At 39.6% G+C, this 21743-nt stretch overlaps 1 protein-coding gene across 1 annotated transcript; it reads left to right on the forward strand.

Moving 5' to 3' along the window:
- The first annotated feature begins 2459 nt into the window (after window positions 1–2459).
- kcnk5a (potassium channel, subfamily K, member 5a) lies at window positions 2460–18132 on the forward strand. Its single transcript, XM_054797558.1, has 5 exons — window positions 2460–2892; window positions 12341–12452; window positions 12764–12930; window positions 13019–13187; window positions 14733–18132. The coding sequence occupies exons 1-5, from the start codon at window positions 2707–2709 to the stop codon at window positions 15668–15670; spliced, it is 1572 nt and encodes a 523-aa protein (XP_054653533.1). The 5' UTR covers window positions 2460–2706; the 3' UTR covers window positions 15671–18132.
- The last annotated feature ends 3611 nt before the right edge of the window (window positions 18133–21743 follow it).

The following is a 21743-nucleotide window of genomic DNA, read 5'->3' on the forward strand; positions in this document are numbered from 1 at the left end:
GCATTCCCACATAGTACCAGCATTTGGGACCAAATATGAGGTGAAAGAAAAAAGGAGAAGATACAGTATAGTAGTCTATCTGTGCGGCGTGGGAGAATGTTAGAAGGAACGTTCAAAAAAGTGGGACAAATTACATTAAACATTCAAAAGTTGGGGGATTTCTAGGTGTATATTATTTTTTGAATTGAATTTCTATCTGCGATTAAATATTTTAATCGATTGACAGCCTGATGATGTGTACATTATACCTTATTTAAGTCATGTGAAAGCCACAAAGAGTCAGCCGAGGTCAAAGTGAGCTCTGCAAGCACAATTTAAAGCTGATCTAAATATTTTCATGTTGGGAAACACAACTGTGTCTGTGCCATCTGCCGTGCAGGGAAACGTGTGCCAAGGGTGTTGTCTGGCATGATGTTAGTGTCACTTTGTTTTATTGAAGGTCATAAACAAATGACAAACAAGGGAGAAACAAAATTTAAAAATGCCTTTTAACGTGTGCGTTGAAGATGACTGCAAGTTTAGATAGGGCGTGATTTATTTCATGGAAGGACATCACTATGCAAGCTTTTTACTGAACAAAGTAAAATAAAAACCTGCCAGAGTGCAATTTCCAGAAAGAACATTTATTTTTAAATAAGTAGTTTGCAGCACGGCTGGCATATTAAAAAGCAGGACTCATGATGCAATCTCTGGTTGTCTTGCATGCCAAAAATTCCTGCAGAGACGCTCACTTGCGCACTCACACCACAAGCATATGGTGAAGCCTTGTGACAGCAATGATCATGAGATTGTAACTAAACATTGTTGTATATTCTTGCAGCCCTTTGTATGCGATGCAATGATAGATCAGTTCAATTAGAAACACACGCATGATAGAAAATGCAGTGGCAACACTCTACTCAGTTTTGTCTGCACTGAACAAAATCACAAAGAAAAGTAAATCAGCCTAAATGGTGTTTTGAAACAGAAAATCAAATCAGCAAGCAAAAACCAATGAGCTTCCTCTGTGCACAAATTCACTCATTCATGAGGGGGTCAAAATGGGTAAACAGCTCTTAGCATGACACAATGTAGTTCTACACCACAACAAACTACATTAGAGGGAGAACTGTCAATCACAGGGCTGACACATGACAGACGTTACAGTTAGAGAGAAAAAATGGAAACATTTAACAGATATTTTCAGTAGGCTTCAGTTTATTGAAAAGCCAACACGTATAAATAACTCGCATCATCAGTCAGAAACATAGAGCTTCTATTTTCAATTAAAAATGAAAGAATTGTTAATTGTTCTTTTTTGCTAGGAAACTAAGTAAAACACGTTTCCAAATGCCTTCCTGGCACTGTTGCTCAGAGCTCCTCATCCTTCTATGATGTAGACCCAAAAGGCCAACATCAAAATCTTACACGGGTTCTGTAGGAACACAGCAAACAAACTGTCATAGGGGTAACCTGAATAAAAATGTAAAACAATTAGCGCCTAACGCTCTCACCTACGAGTGTGCCTGAACGCGTCACGGCGCAATGAGAACGGAGCAGCAAGGAGACAGAGCGTGAAATAGTCCATTGCTGTGTGTGCATCATAAGAACAAATAAGTACATTTGATGATTATTTTGTGCATAAAGAGTGTTTCATCTTGAATATTTCATTGATATTGGTATTCCAATCACCACACGGCGCAGCAGTGAAAACCTAGCTGTCACTGTGATTGGGGCTTTGGCGTTGCTTGTGAGTATTTTTGTACTTCGGATACTGCTTTATTGTAATTGTTTAACTTTCCCTTCAATTTGGTATTAAATTAATGTGCAAACTTAACCATAGCCATCGTAAGTGGACAAAAAAGTGAAGCTCAACTTCAATCCATTAAAACGGAATGCCAACATCAAACTAGAATAAAATATATGTAGGTTGATTACTTATCTATTTTTCAGTGCTCATGTGAAACTTGATCAAAACGTGACCATGCAAAATACTCGTTTTTGACCCGGAATTACTATAAAATTAATTAACCAATTCAATATGTTCAATAATTCAAATGAATTAAGACTAAAAGGTTTATGTTTTTTTTCAATGTGCAGGAGTAGGGGGTACATGGCTTCAGGTCAAACGTCTGAAGGGGAAAGCGACTATAAAAAGTTTGAGAACCACTGATTTAAAGTAAAGTCTCGGTATCGTTATCTATCGTCATCATCGGTAATAGTGGCGCTTTATGTACTTGATATCAAATTGATACCAAAATATACAGTATCGCCCAACCCAGAGAAAAAAATAAACTCGTACACGTGTGCACACCTGCCGTCAAACAGTAAAAAAACAAACAAGAAAAAAGCAAAGCAGAAGTTGACACCCCCTCTACTCTTGGGCGTTGTGGTTGTCTAGCATTGTGTGCCCCCCCCCACCCCCGTCTCTCTGGGCGTATCCTGTGAACTCTTGCACTACTCCCACTTCACACTATTTCTCCGGCTGCGCACGTGGGGACACGAGAAGAGCGTCTTTGCAGCTGCTTAGCGTCTTGGCTATGTCGCGACGACAAACGCTATCACCTGTGGCGCGAATCGACAAGCAAGGAGCTCTTAGCAAACTACAACATTATCCGACAATGACTCCCGCTTGAGTTCCAGTCTTGGCAGCCTCCCCTTCCACTTTGCTCCTCTTTTTTTTCCCCCTAATCCCGCTCTCTCCAATTTGAGTCCCAGCACACCATTATGGTAGATAAAGGCCCCTTGTTGACATCTGCTGTTATTTTCTACCTGTCCATTGGGGCAGCCATTTTTCAAGTCCTGGAGGAGCCCAATTGGAAGCTGGCTGCAAAGCAGTACAAACTCCAGAAGGAAAAAATACTTAAGGACTATCCCTGTCTGACGAAAGATGATTTGGACAAAATATTACAGGTATGATTATGTCACTCACCCTTTTACTATGCCTTGTGACACAGACGGGATTAAATAGCTCAAACAAATCTGCTGAGGAATGAGCTGTCATGTCAGTTGGTCCTGTGTAGTCAACACAGTCATTACAAATGCTGCATACTTCTGCATACACTAGGTTTATTTTAACTGAAAGAGAAAGAAAATCCAGACAAAACCGTTAAATTTAGTTTATATGAATGAATTTATATAAGAACACATATTTTGTATATTGGAGGGCGCTTTAAGTTGATGGTTATTGTATGTGCAAAATGCTTTATTCATTATTAAGTTTCTTATTGAAGTTGCTTTCTATGTATTTATTATTTCTGCACGTTTCAAACAAGATCACGACAGATGAGCACTGTTTTGGACAGTAATAAATCAGTTACTGATGCTACAGCATAGTGTTATACTTCTTTTTTTCAACCCAAAATACTTTTCTCAGGTTCGGGGGTACTTTGCTGGAAAACAATAATGCATTAGCATCCCCTGGGCCTGCATTTGGACACATACTGTATTATGCCTCATACAATGCTTATCCCTATTTGTTAGTAGCCTTTCAGATTATCTGTGCTGTTGGCGCCTGAGTCCATGAGTTTATTTCCACACTTCACTGTTGTAAACCTGAGCGTCTGTATAAAAGCATGGGTCAGCAGTTGCGATAGTGTCTGTAGAGGAAGTCACCCTCTGTAATCTCAGTTTTAAAAGTCTGCAGTACATGGTGTTCTATTGCGATGTCAAAAGTTGGCATTGCCAAAACCGCTTGGCCAGCACAGCTGACCTGCGGTTTCACCGCCTCCCGCCAATGAGTGCATAATAAGGCTAACATTCCTATTCCACAGGTGTTTTTCCCATAATACTTTTCCACTTCTTTCATTCTTTCCATTTGAATGTGGGCCCTCTGTCTCAGACATATATGTTTTTACATGTCTATTCAGCATGTGTATGACAGAGAATCCTCAGTCTTTGACTTTTGGGTTCTATTTTGTTTCACTTTTTTGCACTTTTAAGGCAGACAGGAGGCATGTCTCAACGTGTCCCCCATTTTGGCCTCACATCAGTATTTGGGAGATTTATTACCCTTCCTTCCCCCTCCTTTTTCTTTGCCTCTCCTTTTTGTGTTTGGGGGACTGAAAGGGATATGCCCATGAGCCTCCCCCCATTCATTGCCCGTCAGTAACAGCTGAATCCCCACAATGGCCTCATTTTTAGCATATTAAGAGTATAGACACTTCAGAATTGTAATTTAAGCCTTGTCTGCACCAGCTGAATAAGCAGCTGAGTTCTTTTTAAAGCCGTAAGTGATAGCCATGAACGGCAGCTATTTTATTCAGGCCGAGCGAACATTTTTGACAATTGTTTTGCAGTTTAATTCATAATTGTGAAAAAACATTTTTGTACAATCTGTTTTTTAAAACCACTGTTGGTGACATATCCTAGCCGGTGGTGGTGGTCTCATATTTCTTTTTTAAAAAATGTCATTAGGAGGGAGTTGCAGACAGTCCCTTGAACATCAAAATTCAGACTTAAATGTGTCGTCTTGTTTCTTCCTCTGAAAAGACACCTGCTGCAGAGGTGTTTGGATTGGCTTGCTTAGCGTCATTAATTTGTTCCAGAAGGTCTGACTCCAAAACGGACATTAACCAAATTAATTTTTCTCATAAAAAATAATGTCAACCCAATTCATTTGTTCCAGAAAGCTAAATGTGTTAACACAAAGCGCATTTTTACAGATTTACAGTTAGAGTTTTACGTGCAAAAAGCAATTCAAAATGTAAATAAATACCTATGAATGATGAATGAAAGGGATAAATTAACATTTAAGGTTACTTTTACCTTCATTGAAGAAGTGATTCTTGATGTGACTGAAAGGTTGAACTCGCTGCCACATCGTGTCTTTGGGAGCAGTCACGTCTTCAATGAAGGTAAAACTAACCATAAATGTTCATTTAACCCCTTTCATTCGTCATTTATGTACATTTATAATTGTTTTACGCATGTAAAGCTATAATTGTAAAACTTTAAAAACGTGTTTTGTGTTAACATTTTTCCGTCAACTGCTGATGAGAACATATACGGGATGACTTCTGGTTCTGGTTGCCACTTTGTTTAGCTAGCTAATAAGATGCTAACAAGGAACAACGTTTTGTAATAAAAAAAAAAATCATTAAGAACACAGTTGGATTCACATAGTGTATTAACAACACGACAAGACGAGCCATAGCCGAGGTTTCACTATACTCCTTATAATTCCCATGGCCTGTTTTTATCAATCCTGTTTGCCTTTGAGGTCAATTATTTCAGCGTTTCACGAGAGAAACTTTTCCCAGCATGTTAACACTCAAAAATATATATACTGTATAAATATGTTTAACGAGAGACAGCACCACTTGTAAAAGTTAGTTTTCTTTTTTATTAACTACAAGTTTATCATTAACTGAAGTTTCCTTGAAGTGGTCACGGTTATTAGATTTTTTTTTTTTTTTATGGCCCATCAAAGTAAACACTTGAGAAGGCGTCATAAAAATTCTGAAAGGCGGGGTATTCGTTATCTCTCTCGCGAATTATTCATTGTTCAAGCATCCACGTTGTTGCAGTTCAGTCAAAAAAATTCAAAAGGCATAGAAAACACACTTTTTGGAAAGGAAAAAAAGGAATTTGCCATAATTTATTTGGTGGTTCTAAGATTGTTCAACCACTAAAACACTGAAGGTCGTTTCATTATAGAAAAGCGACGTGTTTAAATGGAATACATTTGAGCAATGACATGGGATACACAACAATGGCGCCACTGTTCATCAGACTATAAGAGCCCCATGCACTATATAGCAACAGATGGCATACAGCACATAGTTTGTCGACATACTTTGCAGTTGTTTATGACCGAGATTACAAAAAAAAAGGATTGAGAACCATGTTCATATGAAATGGAGAAGCATGTTCTAGGAAAAGGGAAGATATGTGATTTTGCAAGACTGTGAGAATCTCCCACCAAGTTATGACACTACATCTGAAACAGTGTTCAATTTTAAACAATTGTACCAAACAGTGACCTTTTCCACCATTTGACCCTAAAAGCGTTTGGGTGGTGTGGTCGCACATGACCATTGGCTCACGTTTGCGCAAGCGAAGGGTCTGAAAAAAGTAGATGTGGTTATCAATGCCATCGTCTCATAATGAAACGTGGCCCCAGGTCAGAATTAAACCTCTCCATTAAATGAAGTAGCACACTGTTTTCTGTGCGCGCTAACTTTGGTCATGTGCTGATGGTGCAGTTCAGACTATGTAGCTTGAAAGACTGACTTTCAATCACTTTCTTTCTTCCCTTTTATTAGAATAGTTGCTGATAACTGATACTGTGTTTCAACCTTCATTTTCTGTCATGCTCTCTGTACTTCTCCTAAATGGCATAAATAGCAAGGGACTTTCATTATGAATCATTTTAGGAAATGTGTAGAAACTCGTAGTGGTACAATGAAAAAATTAAAGGATAAATCAAAATACAGATCTGTCAACATGTACGCATTTTTTGTACACGGCACACTTTTTCACCCTTGTACGCTTTGCTGCTCTTGGCTATGCATTTTGTTGCATTTCGCCGGTTTCCTTTATCAGTCTCTGCGTGTAGCAGGATGTGCACCTGCACCAAAAAATCCTGTGATTTGTCAGCTTGTAGTACATTATGTCCTGTGCATACGAATCATTCAGAGGGTGGCCAGCCCACCTCGGTGAACGCCTTCTTGTCCAAATTTGGATCTATTGACTATTGTCACGCATCGATTAGTTCCAGCTGCAATAACACTCCCCTTGTCTCCTTAATTACCATCATTCACTCGTGAAGGGAAGCTAACAAAGTAAATAGTTGAAGGAAAGTTGAAAGTTGTGTTTGCTCACAGATAGGGGTGTCCTGATCCGATATTGATATCAGATACCGGTCCGATATCCCTGATATATGCACACCGTTGCAAGCAGTCTATTTCAGATGCCGCTCCAGCACCTCTATCCAGCAGCACCCAGATCCAAAATGCAGAGCCGACGTGATCACAACAACAGTGTGTGCTAACAAAGTAGCAAGGAGTGGCAGTGATGTCGGCTGTGTGGCAGTGTTTTTCATTATAGTCCAAAAAGACATTGTAGCTCAGTGTAAAACTTGTCACGCACAAGTTTCCCGTGGTGGCACAGAACCGAGGAAGTTTAATATGACCAAATTCATCACACATTTGTAGCAAAATCACAAAAAAACAGCATCAGGATTTTTGCAAGACCACAGAGACAGAGAAACAGACCTCAAACAACCCGCGCTGTCTGAAACATTTGCATAGCATGAGAAACTCCCACGTTGTGTGACAGCATATAGCCTGTTAAGTATCATCAGGAACAATGTTATTTTTCATATTCAGCCAGAGGCTCTCAACTTTGTCAAATTCAAAGAGGGTACGATGCAAATGCTGAAAACACAAAGGTTGTGGGAAGGCACACGTATCGATGCACTAACAACCTTAAGTACTTGCAGTACAATGTTTCCAGTCACCTTTTGGTTTTCTATTTGGAAATAATCCCTTGCCAGACGTTGCCTTATGAGCTTTCATTTACTCTGCAGCCCTTTGAGGCAGCAAGCTAGTTGGGCCCAAATTCATAGTAGAGCTGCAAAAATTAATCGATTAATTGATAATGAATCGATTATACAATAAACAACTATCTTGGTACTGTATACGAATCATCGTTTTTGGATTTAAAAACATAAATATCTTTTGATTTCAGTCTCCTTTTTAAAACATTTCCTCAGTCATCCATCATTATCAAAGTGGACCGATTATCTTTGTGTTTTAGGCAAAACTAAATAATCACACTTGGAAAAGGGTGGTCGACATTTTGGTCTCCTTTCTGATATGTTGTGGACCAAACCACTGACTGTTTGTGTTTGGTTCATATTGGTTTGGTCTGTCAAGGGCCTAACCGGTTACTCGATGAATAAAGCAACAACTTTCAGATTCATCGAATAAGAAAATAATCGTTAGTTGCAGCCCTAATTCACAGTGCTCCTGCCTGATCGCTACCTACAGCATCCACAGTGTAACAGAACCTTTTCTGAAGAGTTACATATCTTGCATTGTTAATAATTAAGGATTTTTTGTACGATTATCTGTGAATCATCAATCATTCATGCCCATCCCCTGTGTGTGTTGCAAGCACAGCGTTTCTTGCACATATTTAATAATATAAGGAGGGGAATAAGATACAAAACTGCATAGGAATAATAGAAGGATATACTGTAGCACATCTGCTAGTGGTGGTCCAGCCAGTTTTAATGTGGGTCTAGCCTGCTGGTAGCCATGCTTCAAGTATTGTAATGTTAATCAACTGAACAAAGGATTAACAAGAAGAAAAGCTACTCCGTATGTGGTGTTAATTAGCCAAGTGTTGTTATCTCATGAAATTTTAACAAGGAACTTTAAAGTAGCCACTTGCAAACATGTTTATGGTGTAATACGTTCTGCCTTTTTTAAACTGCCTATCCCCTTTTTTACGACTTTATCACACATAGAAACAAAGCTGTAAAGATGACATAATGTTGCCTGTTTCTTTTTATCTTAGTACCGAGAGTTTCTTTTTATATTTCGGTTAAGAAGCAACTTGCTGGTGTTGGAATAAATGAAGCAACACATACCCACAGCTCTCCTAAATTTTCCATCTCTGATGTTTTTAACCACATTTTGGCCTGGAAGTATTTTCACAGACACAGACGTCTCTTGCTCTTTACGTTGTTTGCAATCCACCCACCACTGAACCAGAAATCAATGCAAAATGAAGTGAGACCATGAGGTTGCCCACATGCAGCTGTTGCTCCTTGGCCATGCCGTGCTCATACACTGCAAGTGGAAAAATACCTCGGAATGGAGTAGCGTGCTTAGCTGCCAGCTGTCCAGATAACAGTTGGAGTTTGTCATTGTGGTTTTTACAGTTCTCTGGTTATCAGCGCTGTAACGGCAGACTGCTAAACCTGCACTTTGGCAATGTTTTCACTTTTTCAAAAGGAAAAAGGAATCTTTTCTTTGCAATTTTGTTTTTTTATGTTAATGTTTTTTTTACTCATACATCACGTCACAAAATACATCACATCATGTTTTACATTTCACTTTTTTTTTTAAATAAGATGTTTGTAGATAAGCTTTAGCATGTAGAATATGGCAGGAGCAACAAGGTAAGATGTGAACATAGATGCATGACGCTGCTTCATGCACAGATCCTGTGTGACTAGGTGTTGTATATGGCACACAACTGTGACTACTACCCCAGCTGCAGTTAGCTCCGTGAGGCGGCATACGCTAACATGAATGACAGTACAAAAGCGAATACCACAGCCCCAGTGTGGGAATATTTCGGTTTTAAACACAATGAACACGGTGAGCGCATGAACACCGACGACCGACACAAACAGTTTTCTCAACTGGGAAAAAAGACACTGTTGGAGGTGCTCGGGCAGCGGAGCCTTCGTCCCAACAGTCAGCGCTTACTGAGCCGTTCAAAACCGTTCAAAATGGTGCGCGCCCGCAGAGTAGACAGTGTCACCGGTTACATTGCAAAAACATACATACAGGCAACTTCTGTGTCAAGCTAATGTGGCTCACACAGGTACACCTGTGTACACTACACTTGAATACCATCTAGTGGTTCAAATGTGAATGACATCTCATGACTACAATGAATGGAAAAAATAGTCTAGAAAATGTTGCAATAATATTGAATATTGTTGATAATTTGTAGTACAATTATCCACCAGCAAAATTTGTTATCGTGACCGGCCTAATGCAGACTTACAATGCCATCTACTGGATGGAGTTAGAAACGACAAGCCATTCATTCACATCATTATGATGTGAGGGGGAGCAGATGGTGCCAAATCTAAAAAAATAAAATAAAATAAAAATGGTCCAAAATTAATTGTGGTGGACCACAACAAATAAAAACTTACATTTGAAAATATGTAAATAAATTCAACATTTGACTAAAATATTTTGTCTCTGTGATACAGCATGCTCCCATAAACGAGTGATGGATTAATCCATTTTTCAGTCGCTCTGTAATGTTTATGTACGTGACTTGGTGAAGTGATCTTGATTCATTTTTAATGATCAAGCTGTCGTGCATCCATACTCCTTGCTTTGATTGGAAAATCCAGTTCTCCCACAATCTATGTTGTGAAAGCGCCTTAGACAAGCCAGTTTGGCAACTCCCCTTGTTTTCACCAAGTGTCTATTACCATCTGATTCCCTCTGCTTGTGTTTATTGCTTTGTTCTCAAGGTCATTTGTGAACTCAGGCCACCATGACTTGACCTGATTGTTTTTTTAAAGACTTTTCACAGTACATTGCAGAGTCTGATCACTCCTCTGTTCACCGGTTTGTGTACTTGGTGCTTTTCGGGAAAGCTTCCTGTAGAATGTGATGGTCAAGATTAGTGGTCACGATAAGTACTATCTGAGTGTATTGACCTCTGTCTTCTATCATAAGGTTGTAGCCCTTGTCCCGTTTATCGCACTGACATTTAGCCATGTCCACACAGAAAAGTCCACACTGTGTCGAATTTGTAAATAGTTGCATCCAGACGGGAATGTATCACTGGGTGAAAATGATGTAACACATAAGGCACGCCTACCTGTGGCGCTGTGAACAGACATGCAGACAGAACCATGTGACACCAGAACCATAGAAGAAGAAGAAACCGCATGCACATAAAGTCTGCTTTCCAAGGCTTGTCTAGACTGACGACGAAGTCGTGCGAGTCAAAGTAGATATTTTGTTTTATTCATCAGATATTTTGTCAGCTTGTCACTTCTGGTCACGTGACGGCAACGGGGTGGGTGCATCATCATTTTCAGAAAGCGGTGTCTTGCTTGTTTACATGGCAACGACAAGCCGGGGTTTTCAGAGTTTCCCATTCTGGAAGCACTTTTCAAAAAATACAGTTTCAGGGCACCCAGGACACCATTTGCCTGTGGATGAAAGGCTGAAACGTTAAAATACTTCAAATACTGTTGACCTACGTGTGGACAGCCTCTTAGAGGTCAACACCTACCTGCATGATTTTGCTTGTACTCTACCCCCACAATATATTCCTCTGAATCAGTGTTTTTGTCTTTCTTCAAATGAATCCCTTTCTCTATGTGCAATTCATGTCTTCCCTATAAAGGGAAGGTTGTCACCGTTCATGGTATTGTTAACCTCAGACCCCGGCAAGCTGACCTACTAAGCAGTGTAAATGTTCTTAATTCAGCTGCGAAGGAGGTTTGGGGGTTTTATATGACAAAAGAACGTACCATAACCATCTGCTTTCATACAAACGCAAGCTTTCCAGTTTGTAAAGTACTCATTTTATTATACACTTTCTTCCTAGTGGAAGCTTTTTTCAAAGCAATTCCATTTTCTTTGGGCACATTCCCACATGAGGTGGGTTCGTAACATCAAATTAAAAGCACAAAATGAATGCCGACCCACCACACCAGTTCAAGTTCCAGCCAAGTGTTTCCAGAGAGATGATTACATGGCTGTTTGACGTGTGTGGTAAAAGAAAGTGTGCTAGCATGAATTAACTTGAGACAAATGTGCACATTAGCACTCAATAAGTCATCAAAACTTATCTTTATGCATTCCCACATAGTATCAGCATTTGACACCAAATATGAGGTGAAAGAAAAATGGTAAAAATACAGTAGTAGTCTATCTGTGTGGCATGAGATAAAGTTAGCACACCCACAATGGACATGCGTCAAGTCAGACGGATGTAACAGAGAGAATCCGGCCACTTTTCAAAATAAAACATTTAAAAAATTAAATAATGGAAATTATTTTTTGTTTCTGTGTGGCCCGGTACCAAATGATCCACGGCCCGGTACTGGGCCGCGGCCCGGGGGTTGGGGACCACTGCTCTAGACGACCGCAAGGTGCATTCAGGAACACTCTGGACATCACAGAAATGTCTATTGTGTGTGTATGTGTGGTCTAAATAAATAGAAAAAACAAAACAACAAGTAAAAGTATACAGCAACACATGCTGGGCAATGCGTACTCTGCCCATTCCACAGATACAAACCCTTCCGGGTTTTTGTGTTGATATAAAATACTGTAGCTTTTGCCAGGCATTGAGAGAATGATGAAGAGGTGGTCAATCAACAGTCAGTTTATTGAAATGAACTACACCAAAACAACCATAGTCGTTTATCCGCAAACTGTCAGAAAGTAGACATTTCAAGCAGGAATGAATGGGCACAAAAAATGCACATTTCCCCCACTCTGATGTAATAAAATGTCCATGTGGGTGGGGGGTCATGTCCAGTTCACCCCACAACCTAAAGTAGACTTTGAGTTTTGCTCCCCTGTGCGATTGAGTTTGACACCCCTGCCTTAGATCTTTCCGTCTTGGTTGATTTCAGATAGTCTCCGATGCTGCTGGCCAAGGAGTCACCATCACAGGCAACAAGACCTTCAACAACTGGAACTGGCCAAATGCTGTCATCTTTGCTGCTACTGTCATAACTACTATTGGTAAGTACTTTAGAGGTGACTGTCATTTGATTGGAGAATACCATAAAGCAGTGGTCAACCTTTTTGGACCCACGGACCAGCTCGTGTTCTCACAAACCTCCGCAGGCCTTACATAAAATTTGATATGGTTATTTACAAATTTACTTATAGCATTTTACACATTTATATGTATATTTTGTATGTGTATTTGAAAGTTTCCTAGCTTAGTGGTTGGGGACCCCTGCTATAAAGGGTTTCAACTGAGATAATGAATCCACACTGTCAAGTTGAGATGAGTGGTTTGTTCACCTTCTTTTACTCTTGTTTTTAAGGATATGGAAACATTGCCCCCAAAACATCAACTGGACGTGTATTTTGTATCTTCTATGGGCTCTTTGGTGTGCCTTTGTGTCTTACCTGGATCAGCGAGCTTGGGAAGTTCTTTGGTGGACGAGCCAAGCACTTTGGCCAATATCTAACCAAGAAAGGATTTTCACTGGTAATTTCATATTGGCTTCATTACGATGTTGGGAGGAAAGAATGGACAAAAACTCATCTGAACTGATGTTTTGTTTTTTCTATTTCAGAGAAAGGCTCAGTTTACCTGCACAGCTATTTTTCTTCTCTGGGGGGTGCTGATCCATTTAGTCCTTCCACCTTTTGTTTTTATGTCCCAGGAGGGTTGGACATACGTCGAAGGCTTGTACTTCTCCTTTGTCACCTTGACGACAATTGGTTTTGGTGACTTGGTAGCAGGTAAATTGTGGGGGGGGAACTTGTTTTAATTACTTCTGATTAGAAAATCGATGAGAGTTGTGTTTGCTTGCTCTCAGGAAAACACTCCCCCTATTGTTTTTCGATCACGATACCTTCAAAGGGCCAGCCTAGTGACTGTGCTGGAGCATAATGAAGCCTATCCTGTTCAACTGTTTAAATGGTTCCAGACCCAACCGCGATAGGTCAGTCTCCGCGAAGTAGGATTCCTTCTTCATAAATGGAATACTTTTGTAGTTAGAGCATAAAAACCTGTTTATGACCTTATAAATACTTTAAAGACATAATAATAGAAAATATGACATCTTAGACATGAATAGGACATAACTCATGTTAGAATTTGCAGCATACTTCTGCAGTGGCTACTGTTCCATCACTGTAACGTGACTGACACCTAGTGACCAGTGTAGAATACTGTTTGTGGTTAAGAAGAGACTCAAGATGCACTTCAATCGCTTTATTAACAAGCAGAGAACACATGAAGTGAATATTCACACAGGAGCTGCTGACGGCCACAACTCACACCAGTCACTACGCTCTCCACACGGCTAACACTTAGCTAAACGTTTTGCTAAACACAGTCAAATCTAGCTAGCTGACGTCACACGTCACTTCCCAGGCCCCGCTCCTTAAAGACGCACACAAAAAGTCACAGATATTACACTTCTTCATGTCTTCTGAACGCCATGTATTTGTATTTTCGTTCATTTAACCATTTTTATGCTTCAAAAGGCTTTATTTAGGCCAAGAATACTTGAAATTTGCTTTTTTTAAAAACTAATAATAGCCCATATTCGACCACGAAACAGGGCTCATTTATTAATTCAAACATTTTTGAAAAGCCATGATAGAGTGATGTAACGAGGGACAACCGAACTTGAATAATTTATTGTGGAAAAAAAACCTTGACGTTAGACAGCAACGATATAATATCGTCAGGCTTGACATCATAGTTGAAGGTGCTGTCCCTCTTCAGCTCCAAAGTACATCTTTTTAAATAAAAACACCACCACCGGCTAGCATATGTTACCAGTAGTGGTTTAAAGGAAGAGATTGAACAAACAAATGTCTATTTGTCACAATTCAAATTTAAACTTTGTAAAATAACTCAATTGTTTTGCGGCTCGAATAAGATGTCTCGCGTTCAAGGCTTTCATTCGCCACTGTCTGGTATTCACATACTTGCGTTTAGCACGTGCACATACTGTACACAAACAGTCACAGAGAAGCCACCGACAATTTCGAGTCAATGTGTTGCTATGATAAGCTATACATTTTAATGAAACATAACTAATGCGCGTGCATGTGTGTTACATGGGGTATAGCTTTCAATGGCAGAGCAGGAAGAGGGCGGGGGTGTACCACTGGAGTGTTAGCGCCCCCGTGCAGTACCTAGGCAGGCAGTACCTTTTTAAAGAACAAGACATGGTAGATATAGTAAGGCCCAGCATACCCAGTTTCATTAAAGCATTGATTGGATTTAAAAGTCATAATGTTCATATAAACTGTATTGTTTTGCCCTGTTAGGTGTGGAACCCAACAAAGATTACCCCACTCTATACCGTTACTTTGTGGAGGTTTGGATTTATCTCGGGTTGGCCTGGCTTTCCTTGTTCTTCAACTGGAAAGTGCGAATGGTGATCGAAGCCCACAAAGCGCTGAAGAAACGACGCAAGCTCCGCAAACTATCTCTAGATGAGCTGCGGCACTACAAAGAGTCTCACAAAGCTGCACTTCACATGCCGCCCACTCCCAAGGATGTCAACATCTTCAGCTTCCTGTCTAAGAAGCAAGAAGGCTACAATGACCTCATCAAGCAGATTGGCACGAAAAGCGATGAGCGAGACAACGGCAGCGCGGGGAAGGTCATCAGCAGTACCAAAGACAAGTCTCGGTCCAAGAGCTGCAATGATACTCCCATGTTTAATGGCCACACTATTCTCAGTTTAGAGCGTTCACCACGGCACAAGAGACGATACAGCTTCAGTGACCGTGTCACTGTTGCTTTCTCAAAGTCGAAGAACTACCTCCTGGGCTCTGACAACGGTTTGCTGCTAACAGAGGATCATGTTGACAGGGACGCCGAACTTGACCAAAGCCAAATATATGAGAACCAGCTTGACAAAGATGTGGACCTGGAGAATCCAGGATTGGGAGATTGTGGAAGAAGTGGTCGAAGGACGTGGGATTCTAAAGACTACCATCCCCTTATGTTCCAAAATGCAAACATTACCTTCATTGATGAGGAAAACTTTCTTAGTAATAATCTGGAGGAGGACGAGGATGATGATTCCAAAGCAAAACTGTCGATAACAACTTGTGATGAAAACATTGAAACCAACTCCAAGGAGGAAGAGTGTTCAGTGTCGGACGACTCTGTTTTTAGCAGTGATGTTTCTGAACACAGCCACTCTTATGAGAAGCTTGTAGAGGAATATGCAAAGGAAGACAATACAGAACCTTGAAAGAAGTCAAAACGGACTCCCTTATTAACTGTGACGGTGTTGAAGTTTTTCTAATGTGAAGTCTTCGAAAAACTGGACAGCCCATTGCACTTTGGGGTAGGAAAAGGAAAAAAGGCCTAGCAGAATGATTGTTTCCTTTCTTTTGTGACAAATGAAAATCTATCGTTTGAGCTAGTGGTGCTTCCTGGAATCATGTTTTCTTACCACCTCACTTCCTATGAACTCAATGTTTCATTATCAGCTCTATTTATGTCCTTTGTAGAGATGTTTTCCAAATACCTAAATCATGATGAAATTGATGATTTCCTATTCTTTTCTGTGCGTAGTCTAATCTGGGATCATATGTATGTTGAAACATATTAGCTTTCACACACACCATATTGGTGTTACAATATTTAAGAAGATGGGCATGGTAGTCTTCAGTAGCTGGTGTGGGTTTATGTGTCTCTCATTGCACAATTCCACCCAATGAGGACAGAGCAAAGTCCATTCCAGTGCAGATTGTTGTTATTTTTTAACCTGTACCAAACATTTGTCCTTAGGGCAACCTTTTTTTCCCCTTTGGTTCCTCAGTCCTTGATGAATAGCTGTCTATTCGGAGATTGCTTTCTGTTTTGACTATACACAACGAACAAGCGGCTCCCCTAAGGTCAGCAAGTCTACACTAGTGACTTATAAAGACCTACAGTCAGCCCGAGGTACAATGTTAAAGGAGAAAAAACACGTGAGCAGGAAAGCATTGCTGGTTAATGGAAATTAGTGATGTGCGATACCACTGATTTCGTTTCCCATACCGAATAAAATTCAGGCTGGTATCAGCGATACTGATGTGATACCGATACTTTGTGCAAATTCACCTAATGTGTCTGGTAAAATATGAAAAGTGTGTGTATTTCATACCATACCATAAAGAATACAAGATATTTACGTCATTTATTTAATAAATAAATTAATTTAAATGATGAATTAAAATAAATTCATAATGTAATAATTGAAGTTACTTATTTTAAACCCTGCAGGGCTGCAGGGTGATTTACAATGTAGCCAAGCAAATATACAACAACAGAAAAAACAGGACAAAATCATATCAAATATGTGAAAAGGGTGTTGTAAACACAAAAAAACAAATAAATAAAATAATAAAACCATTCAAATAAATGATTAATTACTAAGAACTACATAAGAAGGAAGAATGTATTCACAATTCACGCATGGCTCTGTCATCAGTCATGGCTTCAACAGACAAAGTTTCAGACAAACATGGCCTCAAATGACAGAAGTATCAAAAGTATCTATGTTTGCTTTGAGCATCGATTTTAGAGCGTGAACGTGTGGTATCGGGAGTATCATTATTTCACACATCACTAATGGAAATATCCACCTGAGGAGACAACAGAATGTGATATTAAAAGTTAGTCACTTTATTTGTTTAGTATGTTATGTTGCTGACACCATCAAGTGGAACTTTTTGGGCCCTTTTAATGTGGCAAAATGATTTGACATTTCACGAAGATATTTTTACTTTTTTCTCTCCAGCCCCAATTCATTGCATTGTGTTTATCGTGTAAATATTGGCGGAAAGCCCATCAGGAGCCACAAACACACCTCTCTCGAGGGCACGGCCTTGCTACTTGTTTGCCTTTGGGGGCTCACATTGACACAAATGACTGTAGTACTGCAAATGACAGCCAGCAAGGTTAACATGCAGCAGATCAATGCTCTCGTGACGTGTGTGTATCAGCCCTGAGCCAAAGTCAGCAGAAATACTCCTCTCTGTTCACGTAAATCGAAACTGTTGAGTGGAGCAGTTAAAACTCCTGTCAACGGCCTTTACTTGCTCACCTACTGCCTTTTGCACTCGCTAACATGCGCACACACCTTGAAAAACTTGAAACAGTGTTACTATGAATAGGAAAATACCTGCGATCGCAGTGCCACACAGGGTTTGTTGTCGATTTTGAAGTCTCAAGTTATTTCAAGTTAATGTATGATAAATATTGGGTAATGTTTGAAGTTTTTGTGGCACATGGATCACCTTCTGCCTTTTACTGCCTTAAATTTACTGCATCGTTGAAGAAACAATGTACAGCACAGTTTCGCATTGTAGTAATTCACTCAAATTGTGAAATGTTTCACACAAGGTCTTTTTATATGTACGTTTTTTTCCCTCAACATTTCTGGGTAGCATTTTATGTGCATTTGTCCTTTTCATAATTATGGTGGATGTTTAGTGCAGCGTTGTCATGCAGTCCAAGTACATGTCCTGACATTATTTACGGTACTTCTTTCAGGTTAAACCCATCGGTCTACATTTTCCATCGTGTAAGAACTCCACTATGGCCATGTATTAACTTTTTTATGATTAAGTTATTGCTTGCAAATGTTTGTATATGAATACCAAACGATACTGTATACTTCATGTAAAATAAACATTGAAACTTGGCTTGATGATTATACTTCTTGTACTTCTTGCTACTTATGCAAACATTTTTGTTCTGTAACAAAGACTAATGTCTTTTCAGAGGCCCCGTAGGCTCCTGCCATCTCTTTCCTGTGTTTTGCTGTGCAACAAATTTTTGCAGTGGATCCCCTTCTGCAGGCAACAACATTCTTCACAATGAGCGGTCTGTAATTTTATCACGACAGATTTATTGTTCGGCTCTTTGACGCCTTTTCAAGCATACGTAATTAGATATTTAGGTTGAAGATGGATGGAATCAAATCCCAAAACAATGAAATGACTGTATTCAGTCTGAAAGGATGCAACACCTCGTGGTAAATTCCATGGTCATTTTTGTTTCATAATCCAACTACAGTCACAGTTAACAATCAAGTATTCAGATACTATACTACAGGACAGTAATCCCTCGTTTATTGCGGTTAATTAAAACTTCTTTATATATGGAATATTTTCACAGTGAATGTTTACAACCTTCTAAATACAGGTTTTGACATTAATTAGAAGCCACTTGAAAAGAAATAACAGCCATGTGTTACATAATATAAATTACATAATGTAGTAGATATACAGTAAATAAAACTTGTGCCCATCTGTGTTGCAATAAATGTACTCCTGTAGACAGGAAGTGATGTTGAGGGTTCAGAGCTGGATTACAGCCACAACAGTAGGTCGTGTTATTATTCTGATTAGTATTATGTTGTTATTGTGCCTGTTGGGACATAATTCAAACCTGCAATAAAAGTTGTTGTTGCGGCAATCAAGTATAGTGTTTGTATGTATCGCCTATTGACACTGAGTGACCAGTGTAGAATATTGTATATTGAATGTGTCCTCTTGATGCCTTGCATTTGTATTCTAGTTTGTTTAGCCATTTTTATCCTTGAAAATGCTTAATTTAGGCGAAAAATACATAACATTTGCTTAAATTTGCATACAAAAAAGTAAGAGTGACGCCTTTGCCTACATAAATGTTCCATGCTGAGGCTTCATGATGGTTGAAAATGTGCTGAACCATGTGGAAAACAGTCTCCTGTTGATGTGGGATTCCATGCACAACACAATCTGTTTACATCTTCAAGGTCCTTGCCTTATAAATACAGGTTGTACAGGTGACTGAGTACAGAAAGTCATCTGTAGTTATAAGATGTTGAGCATTAGCGAGCAATTGAACGAGGTCCTGGAGATGTTATACGTAGTACCTTTTCAGCTGACTACACCTCCACCTGAGCCGCACTTCCAGCTTGTGATGCTTGAATAAGGAAGTCATGGGTCACCATGGTGTGATGAGTGTAGCACAGAGTCAAACAAGATGCCACTGATGGCTTATAATGCTTGTAATTAGCTCATGTTTTTAAAGGGATAGTTTGGATTTTTTGACACGAAGTTGTATGACACCCCTATCAGCAGGGGACTATATCAACAGTGACTTACCCACCCATTTGGTCCTGCGAGTCCAGTTCTGGTCAGATTTCCGCGACGAGGAACATAGTTCTGCTTAGTTGCGACGGTGCGCATGGACACGGCAGGAGACAAATATAACACCAAGCGATTTGTAAGGTCTGATTTTTTTGAGCAGGCATTTTTATGATGCAAATGTATTATTACTTTTGAACGCATATTGTTTTGAGAAGCGAAACCCTCTACTTAAATGACCCAGCAACTAAGCAGAAGTACGTTCCTCATCACGGGAATCCAACCAAAGTAGCAGGCCTTTAGAAACTGTTATTCTGGTGTATAGGCTGCACCGGTGTATAAGCCACACCTACTAAATTTAGATGAAAAAACAGATTTGTACATATATAAGCCACACCGGACTATATGACGCACATGTCCACGTCATAAAATTGCATATTGTGGCGTGCACGAGTCCGTGAGGACCAGGCAGCTGTTTGTTTGACAGGAGCCAATCACAAACTATGAAAAAACTCACGACAAGCTTGTCAACCCGTTGGAAATAGCAGAAGGTCATTATTCAATATAACAGCCTGACATCATTGCAGTGCCCCGGCAGGCACCAATAAATGTATTGCTCAGTCGCAATGCATTACGGGAAAACTTTAAAAGAGTTGTTTTTTACTTCAATTTAAAAACAAATTGGTACATGTTTGTATATTTCTCCGGTATACTTTTTGAGTATTAAGCTGCTGTGTGATGAGTTTAGCACAGTACAGCACGGTATTAAAACAATTCGTAGTAGTTCTGAAGTAAACGAGATGTCACCAGATTAGAATTTAGCCATAAATTAGCTGCACTGCTGTATAAGATGCAGGGTTCAAGGTTGAAAAACGTAGCAGTTTATACACCGGAAATTACGGTACATGCATTTCAAGTTATTCATTTTTGGCGCAGATGGTTTGATCTGAAAATAGTTTTTACATTATTTCCTACTGGAAAAATGCTTGAAAATATGAACAAGTTGCAGGATTGTGTTTGACCTTAGATGTTACTTGAGGAACTGGATCAATTACTGCGCTTGGGAACATCTTCTTTGAACATTATTTGCCTTCAAGGGTGAACAGCGTCTCAATCTGAGCTAAAACTATAAAGGACAAATGAAAGCCCTCATTTTCAAAATAATTCCATTCAGGGAGACAATGTGTGAACCACTAGTGTTTGAGATCTGACTTCCTTCTGTGATTGTCAAAGTGACAATTCCGAACCAATCTTGCCTGCTGTTTAGTTCTAAGATGGCGGCAACAGTAAGCACTTGTTTCATGGTTTTAGCCTCATGCTCATTTATCAATGGTCGCAGGTACGTGAAGAGAAGAAAGTCTTGTGCCTTTGGTTTCACACCATTTAAACTTTACCATAATGAAAGCACTGATGATTTTCTATAGCTGGGAAATTTGAAGGCCAACATGAGATCAGATGTGGATAAGAGATCAAGAGACCCTCAGGAAAGTGTGCCGATTTTGTACTTTACATATACCCAACTGTTCCATTTTTGAACAACGAAAGCGTTATGCCAGTCTTTAATAAGAATATGTATTTGCTGTTGATCACCGAGCAACAGAAAAAAACATTATATTTGTCAGGGCCGTTTTTTGTTTGGATCCATACTAGGTCTTACAGATGTTGTTGTGTGGTTCGAAATGCAAAATATATCATTTTAAAAAGCCTGCACGGTGGAAGACCTCGGTTCGAATCTCCGCTTGGGCATCTCTGAGGGGAGTTTGCATGTTCTCCCCGTGCGTGTGTGGGTACTCCGCTTTCCACCCACAAAAACATGCATTAATTGGCAGCTCTATATAGTCCATAGGTATGAATGTGAGTGTGAATGGTTGTTTGCCTATACGTGCCCTGCCATTGGCTGGTGTACCCCGCCTCTCAGGATAGACTCCAGCATACCCCGCGACCCTAATTAGCAGCATAGAAAATGGATGGATGGATCATTTTAAAAAGTATGTTGGTATGTTTCCATACTTTGACCCTATCACCAATATAAATAAGGCGAACAAAATATTAGAAACAGATCTCACAATGATGCAGAGTAGTTTGACACCACAAACTAAAAATATACGCATAAGACATACAGTACATACATTTATAACTCTCTAAATTGAACATTATTATCTTTGTCAAGGTAGACTTGTGATTAGCATCTTCAGTTTA

The sequence above is a fragment of the Dunckerocampus dactyliophorus genome, chromosome 13 (genome assembly GCF_027744805.1).
Source record: "Dunckerocampus dactyliophorus isolate RoL2022-P2 chromosome 13, RoL_Ddac_1.1, whole genome shotgun sequence".
In the NCBI taxonomy this organism is placed as follows: Eukaryota; Metazoa; Chordata; class Actinopteri; order Syngnathiformes; family Syngnathidae; genus Dunckerocampus; species Dunckerocampus dactyliophorus.

Coding starts and splice junctions, on each gene's coding strand:
- kcnk5a (XM_054797558.1), top strand. CDS start 2,707: ATGGTAGATAAAGGCCCCTTGTTGACATCTGCTGTTATTTTCTACCTG. Junction 12,453..12,763: donor TACTGTCATAACTACTATTG/GTAAGTACTTTA, acceptor CTTGTTTTTAAG/GATATGGAAACATTGCCCCC. Junction 13,188..14,732: donor TTTTGGTGACTTGGTAGCAG/GTAAATTGTGGG, acceptor TTGCCCTGTTAG/GTGTGGAACCCAACAAAGAT.